The sequence below is a fragment of the Mesoplodon mirus genome (genome assembly GCF_964341445.2).
Source record: "Mesoplodon mirus genome assembly, chromosome: 8".
Classification (NCBI taxonomy): domain Eukaryota; kingdom Metazoa; phylum Chordata; class Mammalia; order Artiodactyla; family Ziphiidae; genus Mesoplodon; species Mesoplodon mirus.
The window spans coordinates 67,985,472-68,008,823 of NC_138984.1; the positions used below are offsets into that span (position 1 = coordinate 67,985,472).

The 23,352-nt window shown below is 41.0% G+C and overlaps 1 protein-coding gene across 1 annotated transcript; it reads right to left on the reverse strand.

The window, feature by feature from the left end:
* Positions 1-270: 270 nt before the first annotated feature.
* On the reverse strand, positions 271-21,657 carry RBM43 (RNA binding motif protein 43). Its single transcript, XM_082631532.1, has 4 exons — positions 21,566-21,657; positions 14,942-15,152; positions 4,666-4,754; positions 271-3,859 (listed from the first exon to the last, which is right to left on the reverse strand). Exons 1-4 carry the CDS (start codon positions 21,566-21,568, stop codon positions 3,128-3,130), a joined length of 1,035 nt encoding a protein of 344 aa, XP_082487658.1. The 5' UTR covers positions 21,569-21,657; the 3' UTR covers positions 271-3,127.
* Between the last annotated feature and the right edge of the window lie 1,695 nt (positions 21,658-23,352).

The following is a 23,352-nucleotide window of genomic DNA, read 5'->3' on the forward strand; positions in this document are numbered from 1 at the left end:
GCCTCTCCTTTCTCCCACACTTTCTCCCACTCTTCTTTTTCATCATAAGCTGAAACTCCCACATCTTCTAACTTGAGAATGGCGTTCTTAACCATCTGCAACCTCTTTGAAAAGTACCAACTTATTATCTAGTCAAATGATAAGTTTTTCTCCCAATGACAGACACACACAGGGTTTAGGCTAGAACAGGATAGAATTCACATCATCTTCCTAAGCATCAGTAACCTTCAAAAGTAAATTTTAATAAAAATTACTACCATTTTGAAAATTAAAATGTCAGTTTTTATTGATAGAAATTGGTTACACGACTAGCATACTATAAGGACAGTGCTGTTAAATGAACTCTAAAATGGACAGAAATATGTAAAACACCTGAAATACATAATCTTCTCAAGCAGAAGATGCTATATTCATACCCATAAACCAATTAGCATTCAGTGTCTATCCAGTCAAGGAATGAGACTCACTATTCTGATCCAGCTCTTTGTTGAAAGACTTTTTTTTAATAGGATTTTTTTTTCATTTATTTATTTATTTTTGGCTGCGTTGGGTCTTCGTTGCTTTGCACAGGCTTTCTCTAGTTGAGGTGAGCAGGGGCTACTCTTTGTTGCAGTGTGAGGGCTTCTCATTGTGGTGGCTTCTCTTGTTGCAGAGCACGGGCTCTAGGCGCATGGGCTTCAATAGCTGTGGCACACGGGCTCAGTAGCTGTGGCTCGCAGGCTCTAGAGCTCAGGCTCAGTAGTTGTGGCACACGGGCTTAGTTGCTCCGCAGCATGTGGGATCTTCCCGGACCAGGGCTCGAACCCGTGTCCCTGGCATTGGCAGGTGGATTCTTAACCACTGCGCCACCAAGGAAGTCCCTGAAAGACTATTCTATTGGTATTAAATTTGTGGTAATAATGAAAGCCTTGGTAGGTATCAAATATAACTGCCAGTTATCAATTTATTGACTCAGCTTTAAATTTATCCTATGTGCTTACTCAGTAAAAACAAATTTGGGCCCTTTATCCTTCCTTTGTAGCTGGCAAGATATTAAGCTTTCTCAGTAGAGGGCACTGTAGAGGCACTGCAGGAGGAAAGAGCCTTGTTCCTCCTTCAGTGTGTTCAATTGGCAGGCTCCTCAGAATCCAGGTCCCCAGCAGAGGAAGGTTCCCCCATACACAGCTTCTTCAGCGCACGCAGCTTCTCCAGCATTAGGCTCGTGCAGCATGGGCAGCTGCTCCAGTGTCCAACGCCCACACCCAAGGCCTCCCCAGCACTGAGTGCCCATAGTACCAAATGGCCAGCAGCACCCGGCCAACAGCAGCTCCCCCCAGAAATCCCCTCAGGCATGTTGTAATGGAGGGTCGCTGGAGAGACACCTTCTAAACAGATTCCTCCAGTACCCTAGAGGATGGATTTCCAGCAAGATTCCCTGGCACAAACCCTACGGCAAAGTCTGAATCTAAGTTCGGGGCTGTAGGGTGGGCGGAGGAGGTTTTCCCTGGGTGCTCTGTCTCAACTACTCCTTATATCTGTTACTCCTATATCGGGTAGAGTTTTCTCTGTTTCTTACGAACCAATCCCTCATTATTCCAATCCCGTCATAGTTAACAATTCTTTATATTAAACTTTCCCTGTTCAAATTACTGTGTGCCTTCTCTCTCCCGACTGGACCCAGACTGAGACAAACCCCTAGAAGCAAAATGAAAGTCAAACACCTTTTTAAAGATACCTTATTGGACACTTCATATAAAGAGAATTTTCCCATGCAAAAAGTTTAGTCATACAGAAATGAAATAATATATTTAAAGAAATAGAAATCATTTACATATTTGGGATTTAGGTAGCTAAGAAAAATGAAAGCATATAGATTTTTCTTATGCTTTTCTACTGATATAAAGTTCAAATCATCATAACCATGTTTGTTTACTTTGAGATGAGCAAGATGTATTGTTTTATTATCCTGGGAGGGTCTCTGCAGTGTCCCCAGTACTTAAAATTGGCTTAATGCTAAGTTAAATGCAGGTCAGTCACAGACAACCAAATGACTTACAAGCTCTGGCTGCCCCTCAGTAAAGAATTTTCAAATCCTCTGTCATCTTTAAGGAAACATTTCTCAATTGTTTAAGTAGAATTGTGAGAGACTACAAAAGGGAGAAGCACCGTTCGGTAATCAGAGCCATGGGCAAGTTACATTACATCACTAGGCACCAGTTTCCTCATGCGTGAAAGGGGGATAAAGACAGCACCTACCTCACAGGGCTGCTGTCAGGACCAAATGAGTAAAGATATGTAATGCACTTAAAATTATGCCTAGCAAGTAAGTGTTTGCTATTATTCTTATCATCCATGATCTTATTCCTGAAATGCTATTAATTTTATAATACAATTATAAAATAGACACTATACTCCCTTCATAATTCCAACAGGAGAACCAACATTTTATGTAAGCACTTAGCCTAAGTAAGCAGCAGTAAAAATGTTCTGTATGTCCAATAGCCTTATACTAATATGGGATTTGGTCAAGTAATGACTACCTGCATCAGAAATACCATGTAAGTAGCTTCTCAAGTGAGTTTTGCTAGGAGTCTAATTCTATTTGGAGTAAACGCAAATTTTGTAAATGTTAAGAAATTGCCAATGGCATAATAATCATCCAAACTTCTTATATGTTAGAATGAAGGCTACCTCTTTTTTCTAAGAATTTGGGGTTGCAGAGAAAGTGAAGTTTCTTTAAATTTAGTTTTATAATTTTCGAAGTTTTATACCTTAGATATTATCTTTGGGTTTAACTCCTGCTGATGGGCAGGTAGATAACTTCAGACAAGTGTTTTCACCTATTCAAATCCTAGTTTCTTCCCCTATAACATGAGGATGGAAATGCCTGTGATGAAAGATGGTCACAAGAATTAAATGAGATAGGGAATTCCCTGGCATCCAGTGGTTAGGACTCCACGCTTCCACGGCAGGGGGCCCAGGTTTGATCCCTGGTTGGGAAACTAAGATCCCGCAAGCTGTGCGGTGCAGCCAAAAAAAAAAAGAATTAAATGAGATAATGTCTGTAAAGCTGGGATCACTCATGACATCACCACTGCTCAGTAAGGGAAGGCAGCAGCCATTCTTGTTACTATTGCTGAGGATTTTATTACCTAACTTTCTGCCTTATTAATTTCATGACCTCTTTTTTAAACAAGTACGTGTCAGAAGAAGATCCTATAATGTCAATGTGCGTATAATAAAAATTAACCAGAACCTGAAGGTACCTTGAACTTAGTTGCTCACATGCCAGCTTAATATTTCTTTTCTCTCTATTTTCCTTTCCTTCCAAAATAAATGTCTCCTTTCTAAGCTCGAAGTGAAGAGCATGTGAATATTTCTCAATGAGCTCTTTTACCTGTTTTTCATTGTTTGGCTGAGAACCACTTTGAGCATTCCTTATACAAAGTGTGGTAATTTCACCATCCACTGTCTCTTGACATAGAGCATGAAATTTTTTCAGTGTGCTTTCATAAAATCCACTCATCTTTTTCAGGTAAAGGAAAATATCTGTGTCGAGAACAAGCCTTTCTCCTCTTCTCATAGTCTCAGGTGTTGAGGACCTGGGTGGCTTTAAAGAGTGACTACTTTTCCATGTACTTCCTCTGGGGCTCTGTCTACTCCTGTTTTTTTCTAAAAGAGAACTTGCTTTTAATAGCAAAGATTCTTTGAGCTTCTTGATAGCCAGAAATGATCCTTGAACGGAGATTCTTCCACTGGCTTCCAAAGGACTGAAGCATAAAGATGGGATTTCCCTTTTCAGGTCCATTACCAGACTTCTCAGACCAAATTGACTCCGAAAAACAGAAAGATCAAGGACAGCATTTACAGAGCTGAAGACCTAAAATTAAACAGAGAAATTAAAACAGCACCACCTAGTGGAGCAGACTACATAAACACATTCTTTTTCTGTCACTTTCTTGGTTTCCCCTGCAGTAGCCCCTAAACCAGGCCTCAACTGCCTAGCACAACTGCCTAGCACAGCTGGCTTCTTGCGCCATAGCTGCCCATCAGACGGATGCCACAACCCTATCAAGGCCACAGTGTTCGATTTGGGGTTCACATTTCTCACTGGATTACCTTAAATAGAGGTGGTCAAATATTTTTTCAGAGGCAGAATGTTTTTTTGAAACAAAGTCTGAAGCAGAACCCAGAGAAATACACTGTTCTGGTTCTGCTCTGTGGATAGGGGCCCCGTAGAGAGCCCTCCAAGTTAGAAGTTCCTCAGATGGCTGCACAGAACCATAGGTTTCTTACAGAATAAAGTTTTAAACCAATGCTTTGAATTTTACTTTTTCCTCTTACTTCCACCTTTACTGTGTCTTCAAAGCTCCTTTTTAATGTTCATCCTAATTGTTTTTTCCCCCACAAAAGAAGTCTTTAGGTAGATGCCTGACATCATCCATGACAGCAGAAAAGCTCACTGTCACTTTAAAAGCATTAAGAGAGTCATAGAGAAACATAAAAATGACCAGGCAATAACCAAAAAATTTCAAGACACAGTTTTGACCTTTAACACCGACTCAGGTTAACAGGAGTTTGCACTTTCTTTTCTAGAAGTCATGGGATGAGGGTGCTTTGTGCCTCCTATGTAGAGGAGATACTCTGCAGAAGAAATGGGATCCAGATAATCAGCATTACACTTACCTTTTCACTAAAATGGGAGACGGTGAGTTGAGCGGGTCTGACTATCTCTGCTAGATAGTGTTTCTTTTTTCTGATGACATTCTCTGCAACTAAGTGGAAAAAGGGCCACCAGAAGTGTTTATGGCACAATACACTAATAATTATTTTAATTAATAATAATAGAGATGTTCAATTCTTTTTAAATACCTAAGATTTTTTCTGTTTCCTCTAAATTCAGCATTTACATAGTTTTTCCTTCTACTTTAACACATTAAAATTTATACATATATATGTATACATACATACATAAAACACTTGCATGTTTTGTATGTTATATATAATACATAACAAACACCTAAAAGTAAATCCCCCACCACTCTGTTAATTATGGTCATGAGGAGACTTCACCTTTCTGAATCCAGGATATCACACTGTCCTGGTTTGTTTTCCTCTAATTCACTGGCTGACCTGCTCAGTCTCCTTCGCTAATTATCCTTCTCTCCCCATTCTCTAGGCTTTGGCATGCCCCCTCCCACCCCCCTGCCCCACCGCCTCAGGCCTCACACCTCTTTGCTAACCTTACACCCACCCCCGGGTGATGTCAACCATTTCCACAGCTTTAGACATCATCTCTCTATGTATCACCTCGAAAATCCTCTCTTCAACATCGACCTTTCTCCCTTCTGCCTGTGGAAATCTCTACTTCATTATCTGAATAGACGTCTCAACGACCAAAATTCGACTCTTAATAACTAGCTCCCTTCCAAAAGTACTCTTCCTCCCGTGTTCAGCATCTCAGAAAATGACACTTAGTCCATCTACAAATTCTGAACACCCACCAGTTTTCAATCACCTGCCCTGCTACCAGCCTAGTCAAGCACCGACTAGTAGCTCTTATTCTCCACATGGCTGCCAGATGGATCACGTTAAAAAAGGCCATCACATTCTGTCAGTCCTCTGCTTAAAACCCTCCAATGGCTTCCCATGTCACCTAGAATAAAATCCAGACACCTTTCTTTGACCCATGTGCTCCTAAACCTAACCTGGTCCCAGCTGCCCATCTAACCACATCTCCTATTCTCTCCTCCTTGCTCATTCCACTCCAGTCACACGAACCTCCCCACTGCTCTTCAGAACACCCAGCAGGCTGCCCCTCAGAGAATGTTTCCCAGTCCTTCCCTGTGCCTAGAATTTTCTTCCCCCTTATCTGCATGAGTCATTCTCTTACTTCATTCAAGTCTCTGTTCAAATGTCACATAAACAGAGTATTTTCCTACCCACTCTACCTAAAGTAGCACTATCCATCACATTCTATCCCGTTATTCTTCTTTATATTTTTAATAGCACCATATTATATATTAATATGTATAAATATAAAAGTATATATAAATATACAAATAAATAAAGCAAACAACAATTATATATTCATTTATTGGCTTGTTTATTATCTCTCCACAGATGTATGCTTCATGAAAAAAAAAATTTTGCCTATTTCATTCATTGCTGTATAGCCTCAAGGCCTAGAATGGTGCCTGAAAAGTAATAGGCCCTCAATAAATACTTGGGAATAAATGAATGAATGAGCCCTCTCTTTCTCTCTGAGTTAACCAATGCAATACACAAAACTAATAATTTCCCTTAATAATATAAAATTATTAACTTCTACGTTCCGCTTAGAGAAATAATAAGGAGCCCTTCCGGCCGTCCCTTACCTGAACATCCCCATTGAGAAGGAATGACATAACTAATGGTGAGAGATAAAGGTACTGATAACCCACAGTCTTTTGGATCTCTCTCTGGACCCTATCTTCCCTCAAGCAGAGCGAGGTCTCTTCTGCTCCTACTCTTATGTAGTACTTTTACCTCCAAAAGGCTGGCATGGAGACTCACCTTTCTTTGGCAATTTATTCTACCAGCCACTGTGCTGTACAGAAGGCTGCCCCATCCATGAGGCTGGAGGGGTGAATAGCTCTGCGGACCCAACTTCCTCACTTATGTCAGGTTGGAGGTGGGGAACAGAGTGGCTCACTCTGACCTCAGATCCAAGCCATATATCTTCAGTCCAACTTTCCCAGTAATAAAGCAGATACTATATGAGAATATCCATTTGTTGGTTTGATCAAAGAGAAGCAAATGGTATAATTAAATTGCTGAAGCCACCTCAAAATTCTCCAAGTATTTATCTTTTTTGTGAGATTATAGATAACTTTTGTGGGTTTTTTTTCTGTATTTTACAAATTTTCTACAATAAAACATCTTTATCCCAAGATATAGACAGATTTAAAATATAGAAAAAAAGTCTTTAAGACTGCCTGTTATTGACAACTCTATCATGAGACATTTTCACATTTATTCTTGCTTAACACACTATTGTGCCACTTTTATATTGAAGAATAGAATTATTGAGGAGGAGCTTCAAGATGACAGAAGAGTAAGACACGAAGATCACCTTCCTCCCCACAAATACATCAGAAATACATCTACAGGTGGAACAGCTCCTACAGAACTCCTACTGAACGCTGGCAGAAGACCTCAGACCTCCCAGAAGGCAAGAAACTCCCCACGGGCAAGAAACTTACCCTACCTGGGTAGGGTAAAAGAAAAAAGAAAAAACAGAGACAAAGAATAGGGACGGGGGCTTCCCTGGTGGCACAGTGGTTGAGAGTCCGCCTGCCGATGCAGGGGACACGGGTTTGTGCCCCGGTCTGGGAGGATCCCACATGCTGCGGAGCGGCTGGGCCCATGAGCCATGGCCACTGAGCCTGCGCGTCCAGAGCCTGTGCTCCGCAACGGAACAGGCCACAACAGTGAGAGGCCCGCGTACCGCAAAAAAAAAAAAAAAAAAAAAAGAATAGGGACGGGACCTGCACCACTGGGAGGGAGCTGTGAAGGAGGAAAGGTTTCCACACACTAGGAAGCCCCTTCACGGGCGGAGACTGCAGGTGGCGGACGGGGGAAACTTCGTAGCCACGGAGGAGAGATCAGCAACAGGGGTGCGGAGGGCAAAGAGGAGAGATTCCCACACAGAGGGTCGGTGCCGACCAGCACTCACCAGCCCGAGAGGCTTGTCTGCCTACCCGCCGGGGCGGGCAGGGTCTGGGAGCTGAGGCTCGGGCTTCGGAGGTCAGATCCCAGGGAGAGGACTGGGGTTGGCGGTGTGAACACAGCCTGAAGGGGTTAGTGAGCCACAGCTAGCCGGGAGGCAGTCCGGGAAAAGTCTAGAGCTAATGAAGAGACAAGAGACTTTTTCTTGCCTCTTTGTTTCCTGGTGCGCGAGGAGAGGGGATTCAGAGCGCTGCTTAAAGGAGCTCCAGAGACGGGCGGGAGCCGCGGCTATCAGCGCGGACCCCAGAGACGGGCATGGGACGCTAAGGCTGCTGCTGCCGCCACCAAGAAGCCTGTGTGCAAGCACAGGTCACTCTCCACACCTCCCCTCCCAGGAGACTGTGCAGCCAGCCACTGCCAGGGTCCCGTGATCCAGGGACAACTTCCCCGGGAGAACGCATGGCATGCCTCAGGCTGGTGCAACATCACGCTGGCCTCTGCTGCCGCAGGCTCTCCTGGCATCCGTACCCCTCCCTACCCCCGGCCTGAGTGAGCCAGACCCCCAAATCAGCTGCTCCTTTAACCCCGTCCTGTCTGAGTGAAGAACAGACGCCCTACAGTGACCTACAAGCAGAGGCGGGGCCAAATCCAAAGCTGAACCCCAGGAGCTGTGCGAACAAAGAAGAGAGAGGGAAATCTCTCCCAGCAGCCTCAGGAGCAGTGGATTAAACCTCGACAATCAATTTGATGTACCCTGCATCTGTGGAATACCTGAATGGACAACAAATCATCCCAAATTGAGGAGGTGGACTTTGGGAGCAATAATATATATACTTTTTCCTCTTTTTCTGAGTGTGTATGTCTATGCTTCTGTGTCTGATATTGCCTGTATAGCTTTGCTTTTACCATTTCTCCTAGGGTTCTGTCTGCCCGTTTTTCTGTTTTGTTTTGTTTTTTTTTTTACTTTTTAAAAAATTTTTCTTAATAATTATTTATTTTAATAACTTTATTTTACTTCATTTTATCTTCTTTCTTTCTCTCTCTCTCTCTCTCTCTCTCTCTCTCTTTCTTTCTTTCTCTTTTTCTCCCTTTTATTCTGAGCCGTGTGGATGACAGGCTCTTGGTGCTCCAGCCAGGCGTCAGGGCTGTGTCTCTGAGGTGGAAGAGCTAAGTTCAGGACACTGGTCCAGAAGAGACCTCCCAGCTCCACATAATATCAAACGGCAAAAATCTCCCAGAGATCTCCATCTCAACGTCAAGACCCAGCTCCACTCAACGACCAGCAAGCTACAGTGCTGGACACCCTATGCCGAACAACTAGCAAGACAGGAGCACAACCCCATCCATCAGCAGAAAGGCTGCCTAAAATCATAAAAAGGGCACAGACACCCCAAAACACACCACCAGACGTGGACCTGCCCACCAGAAAGACAAGATCCAGCCTCATCCACCAGAACACAGGCACTAGTCCCCTCCACCAGGAAGCCTACACAGCCCACTGAACCAACCTTAGCCACTGGGGACAGACACCAAAAACAACGGGAACTACGAACCTGCAGCCTGTGAAAAGGAGACCCCAAACACAGTAAAATAAGTAAAATGAGAAGACAGAGAAACACAGCAGATGAAGGAGCAAGGCAAAAACCCACCAGACAAAACAAATGAAGAGGAAATAGGCAGTGTGCCTGAAAAAGAATTCAGAATAATGATAGTAAAGATGATCCAAAATCTTGGAAATACAATGGAGAAATTACAAGAAACGTTTAACAAGGACCTAGAAGAACTAAAGAGCAAACAAACAGAGATGAACAACACAATAAATGAAATTAAAAATTCTCTAGAAGGAATCAATAGCAGAATAACTGAGGCAGAAGAACAGATAAGTGACCTGGAAGATAAAAGAGTGGAAATAATTACTGCAGAGCAGAATAAAGAAAAAAGAATGAAAAGAAATGAAGACAGCCTAAGAGACCTCTGGGACGACATTAAACACAACAACGTTCGAATTATAGGGGTCCCAAAAGAAGAAGAGAAAAAGAAAGGGTCTGAGAAAATATTTGAAGAGATTATAGTTGAAAACTTCCCTAATATGGGAAAGGAAATGCTTAAGTCTAGGAGCACAGAGTCCCATACAGGATAAACCAAAGGAGAAACACGCCAAGACACATATTAATCAAACTATCAAAAATTAAATACAAGGAAAAAATATTAAAAGCAGCAAGGGAAAAACAACAAATAACACACAAGGGAATCCCCATAAGGTTAACAGCTGACCTTTCAGCAGGAACTCTGCAAGCCAGAAGGGAGTGGCATGACATATTTAAAGTGATGAAGGAGAAACGCCTACAACCAAGATTACTCTACCCAGCAAGGATCTCATTCAGATTTGACAAAGAAATTAAAACCTTTACAGTCAAGCAAAAGCTAAAAGAATTCAGCACCACCAAAACAGCTTTACAACAAATGCTAAAGGAACTTTTCTAGGCAGGAAACACAAGAGAAGGAAAAGACCTACAATAACAAACCCAAAACAATTAAGAAAATGGTAATAGGAACATACATATCAATAACTACCTTAAACGTAAATGGATTAAATGCTCCAACCAAAAGACAGATTGGTTGAATGTATACAAAAACAAGACCCGTATATACGCTGTCTACAAGAGACGCACTTCAGACCTAAGGACACATACAGGCTGAAAGTGAGGGGATGGAAAAAGATACTCCATGAAAATGGAAATCAAAAGAAAGCTGGGGGCTTCCCTGGTGGTGCAGTGGTTCAGAGTCCACCTGCCGATGCAGGGGACACAGGTTCCTGCCGTGGTCCAGGAAGATCCCACATACCGCGGAGAAGCTGGGCCCGTGAGCCATGGCCACTGAGCCTGTGCTCCACAACGGGAAAGGCCAAAACAGTGAGAGGCCCACGTACCTAAAAAAAAAAAAAAAAAAAAGAAACCTGGAGTAGCAATTCTCGTATCAGACAAAATAGACCTTAAAAAAAAGAATATTACGAGACAAAGAAGGACAACACATAATGATCAAGGGATCAATCGAGGAAGAAGATATGACAATTGTAAACATTTATGCACCCCACAGAAGAGCACCTCAATACATAAGTTAAATACTAATAGCCATAAAAGGGGAAATCCACAGGAACACAATCACAGTAGGGGACTTTAACACCCCACTTTAACCAACGGACAGATCATCCAAAATGAAAATAAATAAGGAAACACAAGCTTTAAATAATACATTAAACAAGATGGACTTAATTGATATTTATAGGACATTCCATCCAAAAACAACAGAGTACACTTCCTTCTCAAGTGCTCATAGAACATTCTCCAGGATAGATCATATCTTGGATCACAAATCAAACCTTGGTAAATTTAAGAAAGTTGAAACTGTATCAAGTATCTTTTCCAACCACAACGCTATGAGACTAGATAACAATTACAGGAAAAGATCTGTAAAAAATACAAACACATGGAGGCTAAACAACACACTACTTAATAACCAAGAGATCACTGAAGAAATCAAAAAATACCTAGAAACAAATGACAATGGAGACACGACAACCCAAAACCTATGCGATGCAGCAAAAGCAGTTCTAAGAGGGAAGTTTATAGCAATACAATCCTACCATATGAAACAAGAAACATCTCACATAACCTAACCTTACACATAAAGCAGTTAGAGACAGAAGAACCAAAAAGCCCCAGAGTTAGCAGAAGGAAAGACAGCATAAAGATCAGATCAGAAATACAGGAAAAAGAAATGAAGGAAACAATAGCAAAGATTAATAAAACTAAAAGCTGGTTATTTGAGAAGATAAACAAAATTGATAAACCGTTAACCAGACTCATCAAGAAAAAAGGGGAGAAGACTCAAAGCGATAGAAATAGAAATGAAAAAGGAGAAGTAACAACTGACACTGCAGAAATACAAAGGATAATGAAACATTACTACAAGCAACTATATGCCAATAAAATGGACAAGCCAGAAGAAATGGACAAATTCATAGAAAAGCACAACCTTCTGAGACTGAACCAAGAAGAAATAGAAAATATGAACAGACCAGTCACAAGCACTGAAATTGAAACTGTGATTAAAAATCTTCCAACAAACAAAAGCCCAGGACCAGATGGCTTCAAAGGTGAATTCTACCAAACATTTAGAGAAGAGCTAACACCTATCCTTCTAAAACTCTTACAAAATATAGCAGAGGGAGGAACATTCCCAAACTCATTCTACGAGGCCACCATCACCCTGATACCAAAACCAGACAAAGATGTCACAAAGAGAGAAAACTACATAACACTGATGAACATAGATGCAAAAATCCTCAACAAAACACTAGCAAACAGAATCCAACAGCACATCAAAAGGATCATACACCATGATCAAGTGGGGTTTATCCCAGGAATGCAAGGATTCTTCAATATACGCAAATCAAACAATGTGATACACCATATTAACAAATCGAAGGAGAAAAACCATATGATCATCTCAATAGATGCAGAGAAAGCTTTCGACAAAATTCAACACCAATTTATGATAAAAGCCCTCCAGAAAGTAGGCATACAGGGAACTTTCCTCAACATAATAAAGGCCATATATGACAAACCCACAGACAACATCATCCTCATTGGTGAAAAACTGAAACCATTTCCACTAAAATCAGGAACAAGACAAGGTTGCCCACTCTCACCACTCTTTTTTTTTTTTTTTTTTGCAGTACGCGGGCCTCTCACTGTTGTGGCCTCTCCCATTGCAGAGCACAGGCTCTGGACGCGCAGGCTCAGCGGCCATGGCTCACGGGCCCAGCCGCTCTGCGGCATGTGAGATCTTCCCGGACCAGGGCACGAACCCGAGTCCCCTGCATCGGCAGGCGGACTCTCAACCACTTGTGCCACCAGGGAAGCCCTCACCACTCTTATTCAACAGAGTTTTGGAAGTTTTAGCCACAGCAATTAGAGAAAAAAAGAAATAAAAGGAATCCAAATCAGAAAAGAAGAAGTAAAGCTGTCACTGTTTGCAGATGACACAATACTATACATAAAAAATCCTAAAGATGCTACAAGAAAACTACTAGAGCTAATCAATGAATGTGGTAATGTAGCAGGATACAAACTTAATTCACAGAAATCTCTAACATTCCTATACACTAATGATAAAAAATCTGAAAGTGAAATTGAGAAAACACTCCCATTTACCACTGCAACAAAAAGAATAAAATATCTAGGAATAAACCTACCTAAGGAGACAAAAGACCTATATGCAGAAAATTATGACACTGATGAAAGAATTTAAAGATGATACAAATAGATGGAGAGATACACCATGTTCTTGGATTGGAAGAATCAACACTGTGAAAATGACTATACTATCCAAAGCAATCTACAGATTCAATGCAAACCCTATCAAACTACCACTGGCATTTTTCAAAGAACTAGAATAAAAAATTTCACAATTTGTATGGAAACACAAAAGACCCCAAATAGCCAAAGCAATCTTGAGAAAGAAAAATGGAGCTGGAGGAATCAGGCTCCCAGAATTCAGACTGTACTACAAAGCTACAGTAATCAAGACAGTATGGTACTGGCAAAAAAAAAAAAAGAAATATAGATCAATGGAACAGGATAGAAAGCCCAGAGATAAACCCACACTCATATGGTCACCTTATCTTTGATAAAGGAGACATGAATATACAGTGGAGAAAAGACAGCCTCTTCAATAAGTGGTGCTGGGAAAACTGGACAGCTACATGGAAAAGAATGAAATCAGAACACTCCCTAACACCATACACAAAAATAAACTTAAAATGGATTAAAGACCTAAATGTAAGGCCAGACACTATCAAACTCTTAGAGGAATACATAGGCAGAACACTCTATGACATAAATCACAGCAAGACCGTTTTTGACCCACCTCCTAGAGAAATGGAAATAAAAACAAAATAAACAAATGGGACCTAATGAAACTTAAAAGCTTTGGCACAGCAAAGGAAACCATAAACAAGACAAAAAGACAACCCTCAGAATGGGAGAAAATATCTGCAAATGAAGCCACTGACAAAGGATTAATCTCCAAACTTTACAAGCAGCTCATGCAGATCAATATCAGAAAAACAAACAACCCAATCCAAAAATGGGCAGAAGACCTAAATAGACATTTCTCCAAAGAAGATATACAGGTTGCCAACAAATACATGAAAGAATGCTCAACATCATTAATCATTAGAGAAATGCAAATCAAAACTACAATGATATATCATCTCACACCAGTCAGAATGGCCATCATCAAGAAATCTAGAAACAATAAATGCTGGAGAGGGTGTGGAAAAAAGGGAACACTCTTGCACTGTTGGTGGGAATGTAAATTGATACAGCCACTATGGAGAACAGTATGGAGGTTCCTTAAAAAACTAAAAATAGAACTATCATACAACCCAGCAATCCCACTACTGGGCATATACCCTGAGAAAACCATAATTCAAAAAGAGTCATGTATCACAATGTTCAGTGCAGCTCTATTTACAATAGCCCAGACATGGAAGCAACCTAAGTGTCCATCAACAGATGAATGGATAAAGAAGATGTGGCACGTATATACAATGGAATATTACTCAGCCATAAAAAGAAACGAAATTGATTTATTTGTAGTGAGGTGGATGGACCTAGAGTCTGTCATACAGAGTGAAGTAAGTCATAAAGAGAATAACAAATACCGTATGCTAACACATATATATGGAATCTTAAAAAAAAAAATGGCCATGAAGAACCTAGGGGCAAGATGAGAATAAAGATGCAGAACTACTTGAGAATGGACTTGAGGATACAGGGAGATGGAAGGGTAAGCTGGCACAAAGTGAGAGAGTGGCATGGACATATATACACTACCAAACATAAAGTAGATAGCTAGGGGGAAGCAGCCACATAGCACAGGGAGATCAGCTCAGTGCTTTGTGACCACCTATAGGGGTGGGATAGGGATGGTGCGAAGGAGGGAGACACAAGAGGGAAGAGATATGGGGACATAGGTATATGTATAACTGATTCACTTTGTTATAAAGCAGAAACTAACACACCATTGTAAAGCAATTACACTCCAATAAAGATGTTAAAAAATAGAATTATTTTTTAAATACACTTTAAACTTTACCAATCCCGTGAATTATTTTAATGAAATTCAATTTTTAATTTCATTTCAAAAGTATTTCTAAGATTACAAAAACTTGATTGGGAAATACCTTTTTTTTCTTTGAATGTTACATATGCAACTCCCTTGGTTCTTGTTGGATATATCACATCTTCAACAACTCCACCCGCATTCTCAATATCTTGAAAGTGACTCTTCACTAATACGGCCAGTGACTGATCATTAACGGAACCAACTGGAAGACCAGCAACTACAATTGTTCTTTCAGAAGCTTCGGATTCCTTGACCTTCAAGACTGATGCCTGCAAAAAAACAGTAGGATACTCTTCAAATATATAGGATTCGACTTAATATAGGCAATGCTACACACCAGTAGGAAAAGCTATTTTATTCAATAAAGGTGCTCTTGCAATTGATTAGATACTTGAAAAAATATATTAAGGTTAGAGCCTGGCCTCATACCATATGCCAGCATAAACTCTATATAAATTTGAGAGTTAAAATGTAAAAAGGAAACCCCTTTTTTTAATAAATGGAAAACACTGGTTAACATTTGTCTGATTTTAGAAAGACCTAAAAATAATTGTAACCACAAAGGAAAAGATTGAGATATAAATTTTTCTTAAGATTTTTTATTTTTGACGTGGACCATTTTTAAAGTCTTTGTTGAATTTGTTATAATATTGCTTCTGCTTTATGTTTTGGTGTTTTGGCCCTGAGGCATGTGGGATCTTAGCTCCCTGACCAGGGACCACCTGCATGGGAAGGGGAAGGGGAAGTCTTAACCACTGGACTGCCAGGGAAGTCCCGAGATATAAATTTTTTAAATCAAAATTTTTTAAAAAGTCAAGCTAACCAATGAAAAAAACAGAACAAAATACCTAGGAATAAACCTACCTAAGGAGACAAAAGACCTGTATGCAGAAAACTGTAAGACACTGATGAAAGAAATTAAAGATGATAGCAACAGATGGAGAGATATACCACGTTCTTGGATTGGAAGAATCAACATTGTGAAAATGACTATACTATCCAAAGCAATCTACAGATTCAATGCAAACCCTATCAAACTACCACTGGCATTTTTCAAAGAACTAGAACAAATAATTTCACAATTTGTATGGAAACACAAAAGACCCCGAATAGCCAAAGCAATCTTGAGAAAGAAAAATGGAGCTGGAGGAATCAGGCTCCCTGACTTCAGACTATACTACAAAGCTACAGTAATCAAGACAGTATGGTACTGGCAAAAAAAAAAAAAAAAGAAATATAGATCAATGGAACAGGATAGAAAGCCCAGAGATAAACCCACACTCATATGGTCACCTTATCTTTGATAAAGGAGACATGAATATACAGTGGAGAAAAGACAGCCTCCTCAATAAGTGGTGCTGGGAAAACTGGACAGCTACATGGAAAAGAATGAAATCAGAACACTCCCTAACACCATACACCAAAATAAACTTAAAATGGATTAAAGACCTAAATGTAAGGCCAGACACTATCAAACTCTTAGAGGAAAACATAGGCAGAACACTCTATGACATAAATCACAGCAAGATCCTTTTTGACCCACCTCCTAGCAAAATGGAAATAAAAACAAAAATAAACAAATGGGACATAATGAAACTTAAAGGCTTTTGCACAGCAAAAGAAACCATAAACAAGACGAAAAGACAACCCTCGGAATGGGAGAAAATATCTGCAAATGAAGCCACTAACAAAGGATTAATCTCCAAAATTTACAAGCAGCTCATGCAGCTCAATATTAAAAAAAACAAACAACCCAATCCAAAAATGGGCAGAAGACCTAAACAGACATTTCTCCAAAGAAGATATACAGATTGCCAACAAACACATGAAAGTCTGCTCAATATCACTAATCATTAGAGAAATGCAAATCAAAACCAAAATGAGGTATCACCACACACTATCAGAATGGCCATCATCAAAAAATCTAGAAACAATAAATGATGGAGAGGGTGTGGAGAAAAGGGAACCCTCCTATAATGTTGGTGGGAATGTAAATTGATACAGCCACTATGGGGAACAGTATGGAAGTTCCTTAAAAAACTAAAAATAGAACTACCATACAACCCAGCAATCCCACTACTGGGCATATACCCTGAGAAAACCGTAATTCAAAAAGAGTCATGTACCAAAATGTTCATTGCAGCTCTATTTACAATAGCCCGGATATGGAAGCAACCTAAGTGTTCATCGACAGATGAATGGATGAAGATGTGGCACATATATACAACGGAATATTACTCAGCCATAAAAAGAAATGAAATTGAGTTATTTGTTGCGAGGTGGATGGACCTAGAGACTGTCATAAAGAGTGAAGTTAAGTCAGAAAGAGAAAAACAAATACCGTATGCTAACACATATATATGAAAACTAAAAAAAAAAAAAAAGTAGTTATGAAGAACCTTGGGGCAGGACAGGAATAAAGATGCAGATGTAGAGAATGGACTTAAGGACACAGGGAGGGGTAAGGGTAAGCTGGGATGAAGTGAGAGAGTAGCACTGACATATATATACTACCAAATGTAAAATAGCTAGCTAATGGGAAGCAGCCACATAACACAGGGAGATCAGCTCGGTGCTTTGTGTCCACCTAGAGATGTGGGATAGGGAGGGTGGGAGTGAGATGCAAGAGGGAGGAGATATGGGGATATATGTTTATGTATAGCTGATTCACTTTGTTATACAGCAGAAACTAACACCCCATTGTAAAGCAATTATACTCCAATAAAGATGTTAAAAAAGAAAAAAAAAAGTCAAGGTAACCACAGAATTTTGTAGTTTGGAGTTGGCTGTATGTTTTCTTGATTGTAGAGTTGAAAGTACATAAGGTAATAAAAAACACATTCTTTTTTTTTTCTTTTTTTGGTAAAATTAGGAAAAAGTCACCATAAAAAAATAAAACCCTGGCAATAACATTGGAGCTCCAGTGAAGTAAACCCTGCCTTCCAGCACATATCTGAAATAGAATTCAACCACTGAGAGCACATGCTATTGTATTGTAGACTGTGCCACCCTGGGAACAGAGGACCAAGCGCAAGTAGATCCTTCCCTGGGCTCACTCTCTGTGAACTTCTTGTATTAAGGTTTTAATTTGTTCCCCAGCTCATTTAGGGCAGTGGACCTATAAACTTCTCCCAATGCTTATATAGGTAGTCCAGCTTGATTACACCAGAGCTCAGACATAATCTATCCTAAATTACCCCCAGGGAGGACAGGATGTCTCACAGGTCCAAATAATGGTTAATAGATCATAAAGATGTTTTGGTTTTCAGTTCAGAGGACTCTATATACTCAGAGTAGGGCTTCACTGGGGATAGGCAAACAGCTTCTAACCTTCCCGATCAAGAAAACAGTCTAAGCACACACACAGTGTCCATTCTAACCCAGGAGCATCTTAAAATGAAAGTAGAAGAATAAAAAAGAGAGTAAACACAATTAAGGGGAGCAATCAGCAGCACAGGGGAGATTTCAACAATTTCTTGAAGACGGAAGAGATACAGAAGTATGTTGAAGGATAAGACAGAGGGAATCCAGAATAAAGAAAAGGGGGTTGCAATGGAAAGGTGACACCTTTCATGGCAGAACCTCAGAAATGAAAAAAGCGACCCAAACCAGAAAGATTAGTTGAAAAGCTAGCGGCAAAACAAAACTGAATGGACACTAGGGAGAATCCGACCTGCTAGTATGGGTGCTGGCACCCCAGAGCAAGCCCCCTCCCCCTCCACTTTCTGGCATTTGAAAGGGCCCAAGCCTAAAGATCATAAGTAAATTAAAGTGTGCATGTTTTCAGTAAATTATAGAATACCAAAAAAAGAGAATCTATTTGACACAGCTGCGAGGAACATTTTTCTGTAAGTGGAAAAAGGAAAAATACACATGACATTGGACAAAAAGGAGAAAAAGTAATCACAGCACACTATTATTAGGCCCTGCTGTAAACAGTATTTACTGTTTGCATAATAATATAGACACTCTCATTGGTTTTTATCTTTTAGACTAATTCTGTTTAATCTTCAAAATACCAAAGACTTAAATATGATTACAGAATAAAATGGAAACATTCAACCCTGTCAATGTAAGAATAAAGGTAAAACTAACAGAAGTTGAGAAAAAAAGAAACATCTATACTTATATTACTGAAAATCATGTAATACCATCAAAATTTTAAGTATATTATGAAAGTTACAAAAATAGTCCACAGGAGAATTTAAAATATTACTAAAACTTTCAAGCTTGAAAGGTGGGAGAAGTCAGAGGTTACTTGAGTGAAATCCTCATTTATCACAGCAGAAATTCAATAATAGAAAATGCCTAAAGTCAATGATGACCGCCCCCAGGATATGCACTCTCTCAGCATCTCCTTTGACTTTTCAGCTGGTGGTTATAAAATAAGGTGGCAAAAATGTACCTGCATTTCTTAGAATATAGAGTATCTTGTCAATTAGTTAATCAATTTACAAATACAGTATTAATGAAGCAGGTGTTCTATATCTGGCAATATGCTGGGTACCAAAGATGACACATACGAAGACATAAAGCACACCCCTCACCCTGAAATTGTTCCACTATAAAAATTTACTGAGCATTTATTATGTGCGGGGCACCTGGATGGGCCTTAAGATTACCAACACACACACAAAAAGAGCCTCTAAGTTATGGATGAGAAGGAGGCAGGCACATACATAAATCATTTCAACAGAGCTTGGTAGGCACAGAAAGAGGGAGGTCTTCTTCTCTACAAGAAGAACAGACCGGGCTTCCCTGGTGGCGCAGTGGTTGAGAGTCCGCCTGCCGATGCAGGGGATACGGGTTCGTGCCCCGGTCTCGGAGGATCCCACATGCCACGGAGCGGCTGGGCCCATGAGCCATGATCGCTGGGCCTGCGCATCCGGAGCCTGTGCTCCGCAACGGGAGAGGCCACAACAATGAGAGGCCCGTGTACTGCAAAAAAAAAAAAGAAGAACAGACCAACACCCCAAAATCTGAAAAGGATACAGGACCATTCACAATAAAGGTCACTTAGGATTAGGAAGCAAGATTAATTCTGGCTAAAGCAGTCAAAGAAGGCTTCATGAAAGAGAGACCTTGAAGGCTGAGGTCGAATTTTAACTAATGGTCAAATTTAATTAAAAATGCAAAAAAGTTCACAGCAAAAGCAAAGGAAAAGAGGAATGGAGGATGAAAATGGCTCATATTGAGGCATATAAAGCAAAGGTAGTGTCTCCTGAAAAGGAAACTCATAATAATTATGGATTCTTTGTTATGGGAGGTAATTTTAATGGATGAAAACAGTTTCTTAAAATATTCAGGGACAAATAAATTGCACAGGAAACAATAAAAATATAAAAATGTGTTCCTCCATCCTAGCCCCAAGTGGTAAGATGTAATTATCCCAAAATAGTTCTTTCTAGAAAAGGAAAAAAAAAAAAAAAAAGATTTTTGAGACTTTAAGGGGATTTTTGTTTCACATGAGATTTGTCTTGATTTACTATACATCTGGCTCTAACAGTCCACACCAACCTCCACGGATAAGTGGCTAGTGAATTAGCTTCCTTTTCTTCATCAGTGTCAAAGAAAATCTTTAAATCAATTTAAATTCGGAAAGTCTTACTCCACCTCTGCCCTCATCAACTAATACCATATTTCTTTATTCAAATGTCTACATTTATCTTTGAAATCAAAGAAACTTCTCCTTGATGGCTATTAATCTCTTCTATCCACCGTTAAGAAGAAAAAGAGAGGTCTTGGAGATAGCCCTTTCAAGAGTTACCATATGGAGATAAAGAATTTTGAAACATGAGCAGCATTTTGGTCGGCAGGTATTAAAATGACGGCAACTTCCCTGCATCAATGATACATTTTAAGAGACTTTTGACCATAGTATCAGCAAACAAAAAGATAAAAAGAAAAACTGAGTTTATTTTTATAAGTAAAACACTTGGGAGAGATAGTTAAATTTATTCACTGCGTTCGCTTACATTCCTTTTCTCAAAATTAGGTGTCTATTTTCATCCACGTTGCCTTTACCGCCACTGGTAAACAAAGTCGCACTTGCACTTCACAAATGCTTGGGCACTTCTGACCAGGAATTGAAGGCCCTGCCACTGCCTTTAAGCGCTTGATACAGAGTACACGGAAGCCTAAATCTTAAATTTGCTAACTGTTCTTGCTAGGCAGCAAAGATGGTGATAACAGAGCCCTTTGTGTCTGGAGAAAGAACTAAGGCCACAAGAGAAAAGAATTCCCGCTAAGACGTCAGGCTGCTTTCCCAACTGTGTCCTTGGCTCGAATCCTTCCCTTACAAAAGGAAACGGTGGCCTCCATTTCTGGGCAATTCTCTCCTCTCCTGCTCCCAAAGTGTGGCAGGACAACAGTTAAGCCTTAACACAGGCTGCGAGGCCACTCGTCGGCCAAACAGCTGTGTCCCTGACAACCAGGCACTAGGTGCCGGAGGAGGCCGCGGCGATGCGTCCCTTTGGAGCTGGCCTGCGGTGAAGCGCGCGGAACTGCCACCCGTACAGGTGCAGAAAGACCGGGCTAGGTTTGCCTTCGGGGTCCCTCCCCGCGCCTCCCCGGTCACCCCGCACCCTCGCCCGTCCTGCCCGGCTCCGCGTCCTCCTGGGGGACCGTGGTGACGGGACGAGGACCACTCCGCCCTGCAAAACCCAAAGCAAAAGCAACTTGCCATGGCGGAGGAGAGACGAGCCCTCGGCGGCCGGCCGGGCCCAGAGCTAGCGGAGCGTGGGTGGCGCGGCGGGAGCTGGCTGACGGGTTTTGGTTTCGGTTTTCTGTTCCCGCTTGTTTGGAGACAGCCCCTCCACCCCAGCCCGCGGTTCTGCGGCCTCGGGGCCTCGGGGCCTCGGTTTGAGAGCCCGGACCTGGGGCGGCTGCTGTCCGGACGCCCTCGGTAGTTCCGCAACTTTTGAAATCAAGCTGGAGAGAGGTCGGGGGGATTCCCCGGCGCGAATGCGGGTATTCTCCGGGTGCTGTGTCTGTCCTGTGGGCAGTGGATCGTCCTTCCTACGCCATCTTTATCTCCCTAGTTGTGTTCTCACCGCACCACGCCTGTTTCTCCTCTCGTCCCCTGCCCAGGACCAGTGACCAGGTGCGCAGGGCACAGATGAAAGGTCCCTGCTAAAAGAGAGCTCACCATTCTGGCCATCCCGTGCTCAGATTCCTGAGTCTGGCACCTACAGGGACACAGGGAATCTACATACATAGCTTCAAAGTCAAAGAGAGCATGAGTAAGAAAAGCAAATAGCTGGCTAGTATGGAGAAGTTCAATTCCACTCCTAAGAAATACAAATTGAAATCATAACAGGATCCCCTTTTTTCATGATTAGAGTGGCAAAACTTAAAAAGTGCTGGTAATACCCAGTGTCAGCCAGAGTGTGAGGAAACATCAATGTTGCTGCAAGCATAGATAGGTGTAAGCATTTCTAAGGATTTTGGCCCCTCTCAAAAATGTAAAGTGAAAAAAAAAGTAAAAATGCATATATATCCTTAGAATTAGCAACTCCACTTTCAGAAATGAACTGAAGTTACAGTGCACGAGTAGAACTAAGATATTGTACAGATATTTTAATTGTGCATTGCTTGTAATACAATAATTTTTTTTCAGAAAGTCTGGGATCCACCCAGTTAAACCATGAAATAGAACTATTTATTGTATGGTCGATGGCACATCTGTTAAGGCCTAAGGCTATGAAGATTTTAAAACAATAAGGTAGATCTATATGTAATTCCCCAATTTATATTTTATATTCAGATTCCTACACTTAAATGCCCACTTGAATGTCTGATAAGCATGTGAAGCCTAATAGGACCTTCCTCCCATTCTTCCTTCTCAGTAAATAGCACTACCACCCACTGAGGAACTTAAACTCAGAACTCACTTGTCTTCCTTAATTCCTCTTTTCCTTAGCTCCGTTAGTACATTCCATAAACTGCACACTATCTCCAACTTTATCTCTACCACCCAGATCAACTGCGTCCTCCGCCTTCGGCCTTGTTCAATTCATTCTGGATACCACACCCAGGATGATATTTTTTAAATGTAAATCAGGTTTGATCCCTGTCTGAACACTTCATTGTTTTCCCATTGCACTTTGAATAAAATTTACTTCCCCACCAAGGGGGCTTTTCCCCAGCCCTGTTTCTATGTCATGGCCTGGATGGTTCCTCCCTGATATTCACTTAACTGGCTCATTGCTGTCATTGGAGCCTTAGCTCAAATGAGCCCTCTTCAGGGAGACTGTTTCTGATCACCCAGTCTAAATTTGTTATTATTCTATCACCCTGTTATTCCATCTAAATATCACTCACACCTTTCTAAAAATATGAAGATACATTTGTTTATCTTTTCTTACCTGTCACCCCCCCCCAACACAATAGACAGTAGTGTTGCCGGAAGGGGGACCCATTCCAGGGCCCGAGAGTGGGCTTTTGTCTAACTCTCAAAAATGAATTGTC

Coding starts and splice junctions, on each gene's coding strand:
- RBM43 (XM_082631532.1), bottom strand. Junction 4,755..14,941: donor AACATTCAAAGAAAAAAAAG/GTATTTCCCAAT, acceptor TTTTCCACTTAG/TTGCAGAGAATGTCATCAGA. Junction 3,860..4,665: donor TCTCCCATTTTAGTGAAAAG/GTAAGTGTAATG, acceptor GTTTAATTTTAG/GTCTTCAGCTCTGTAAATGC.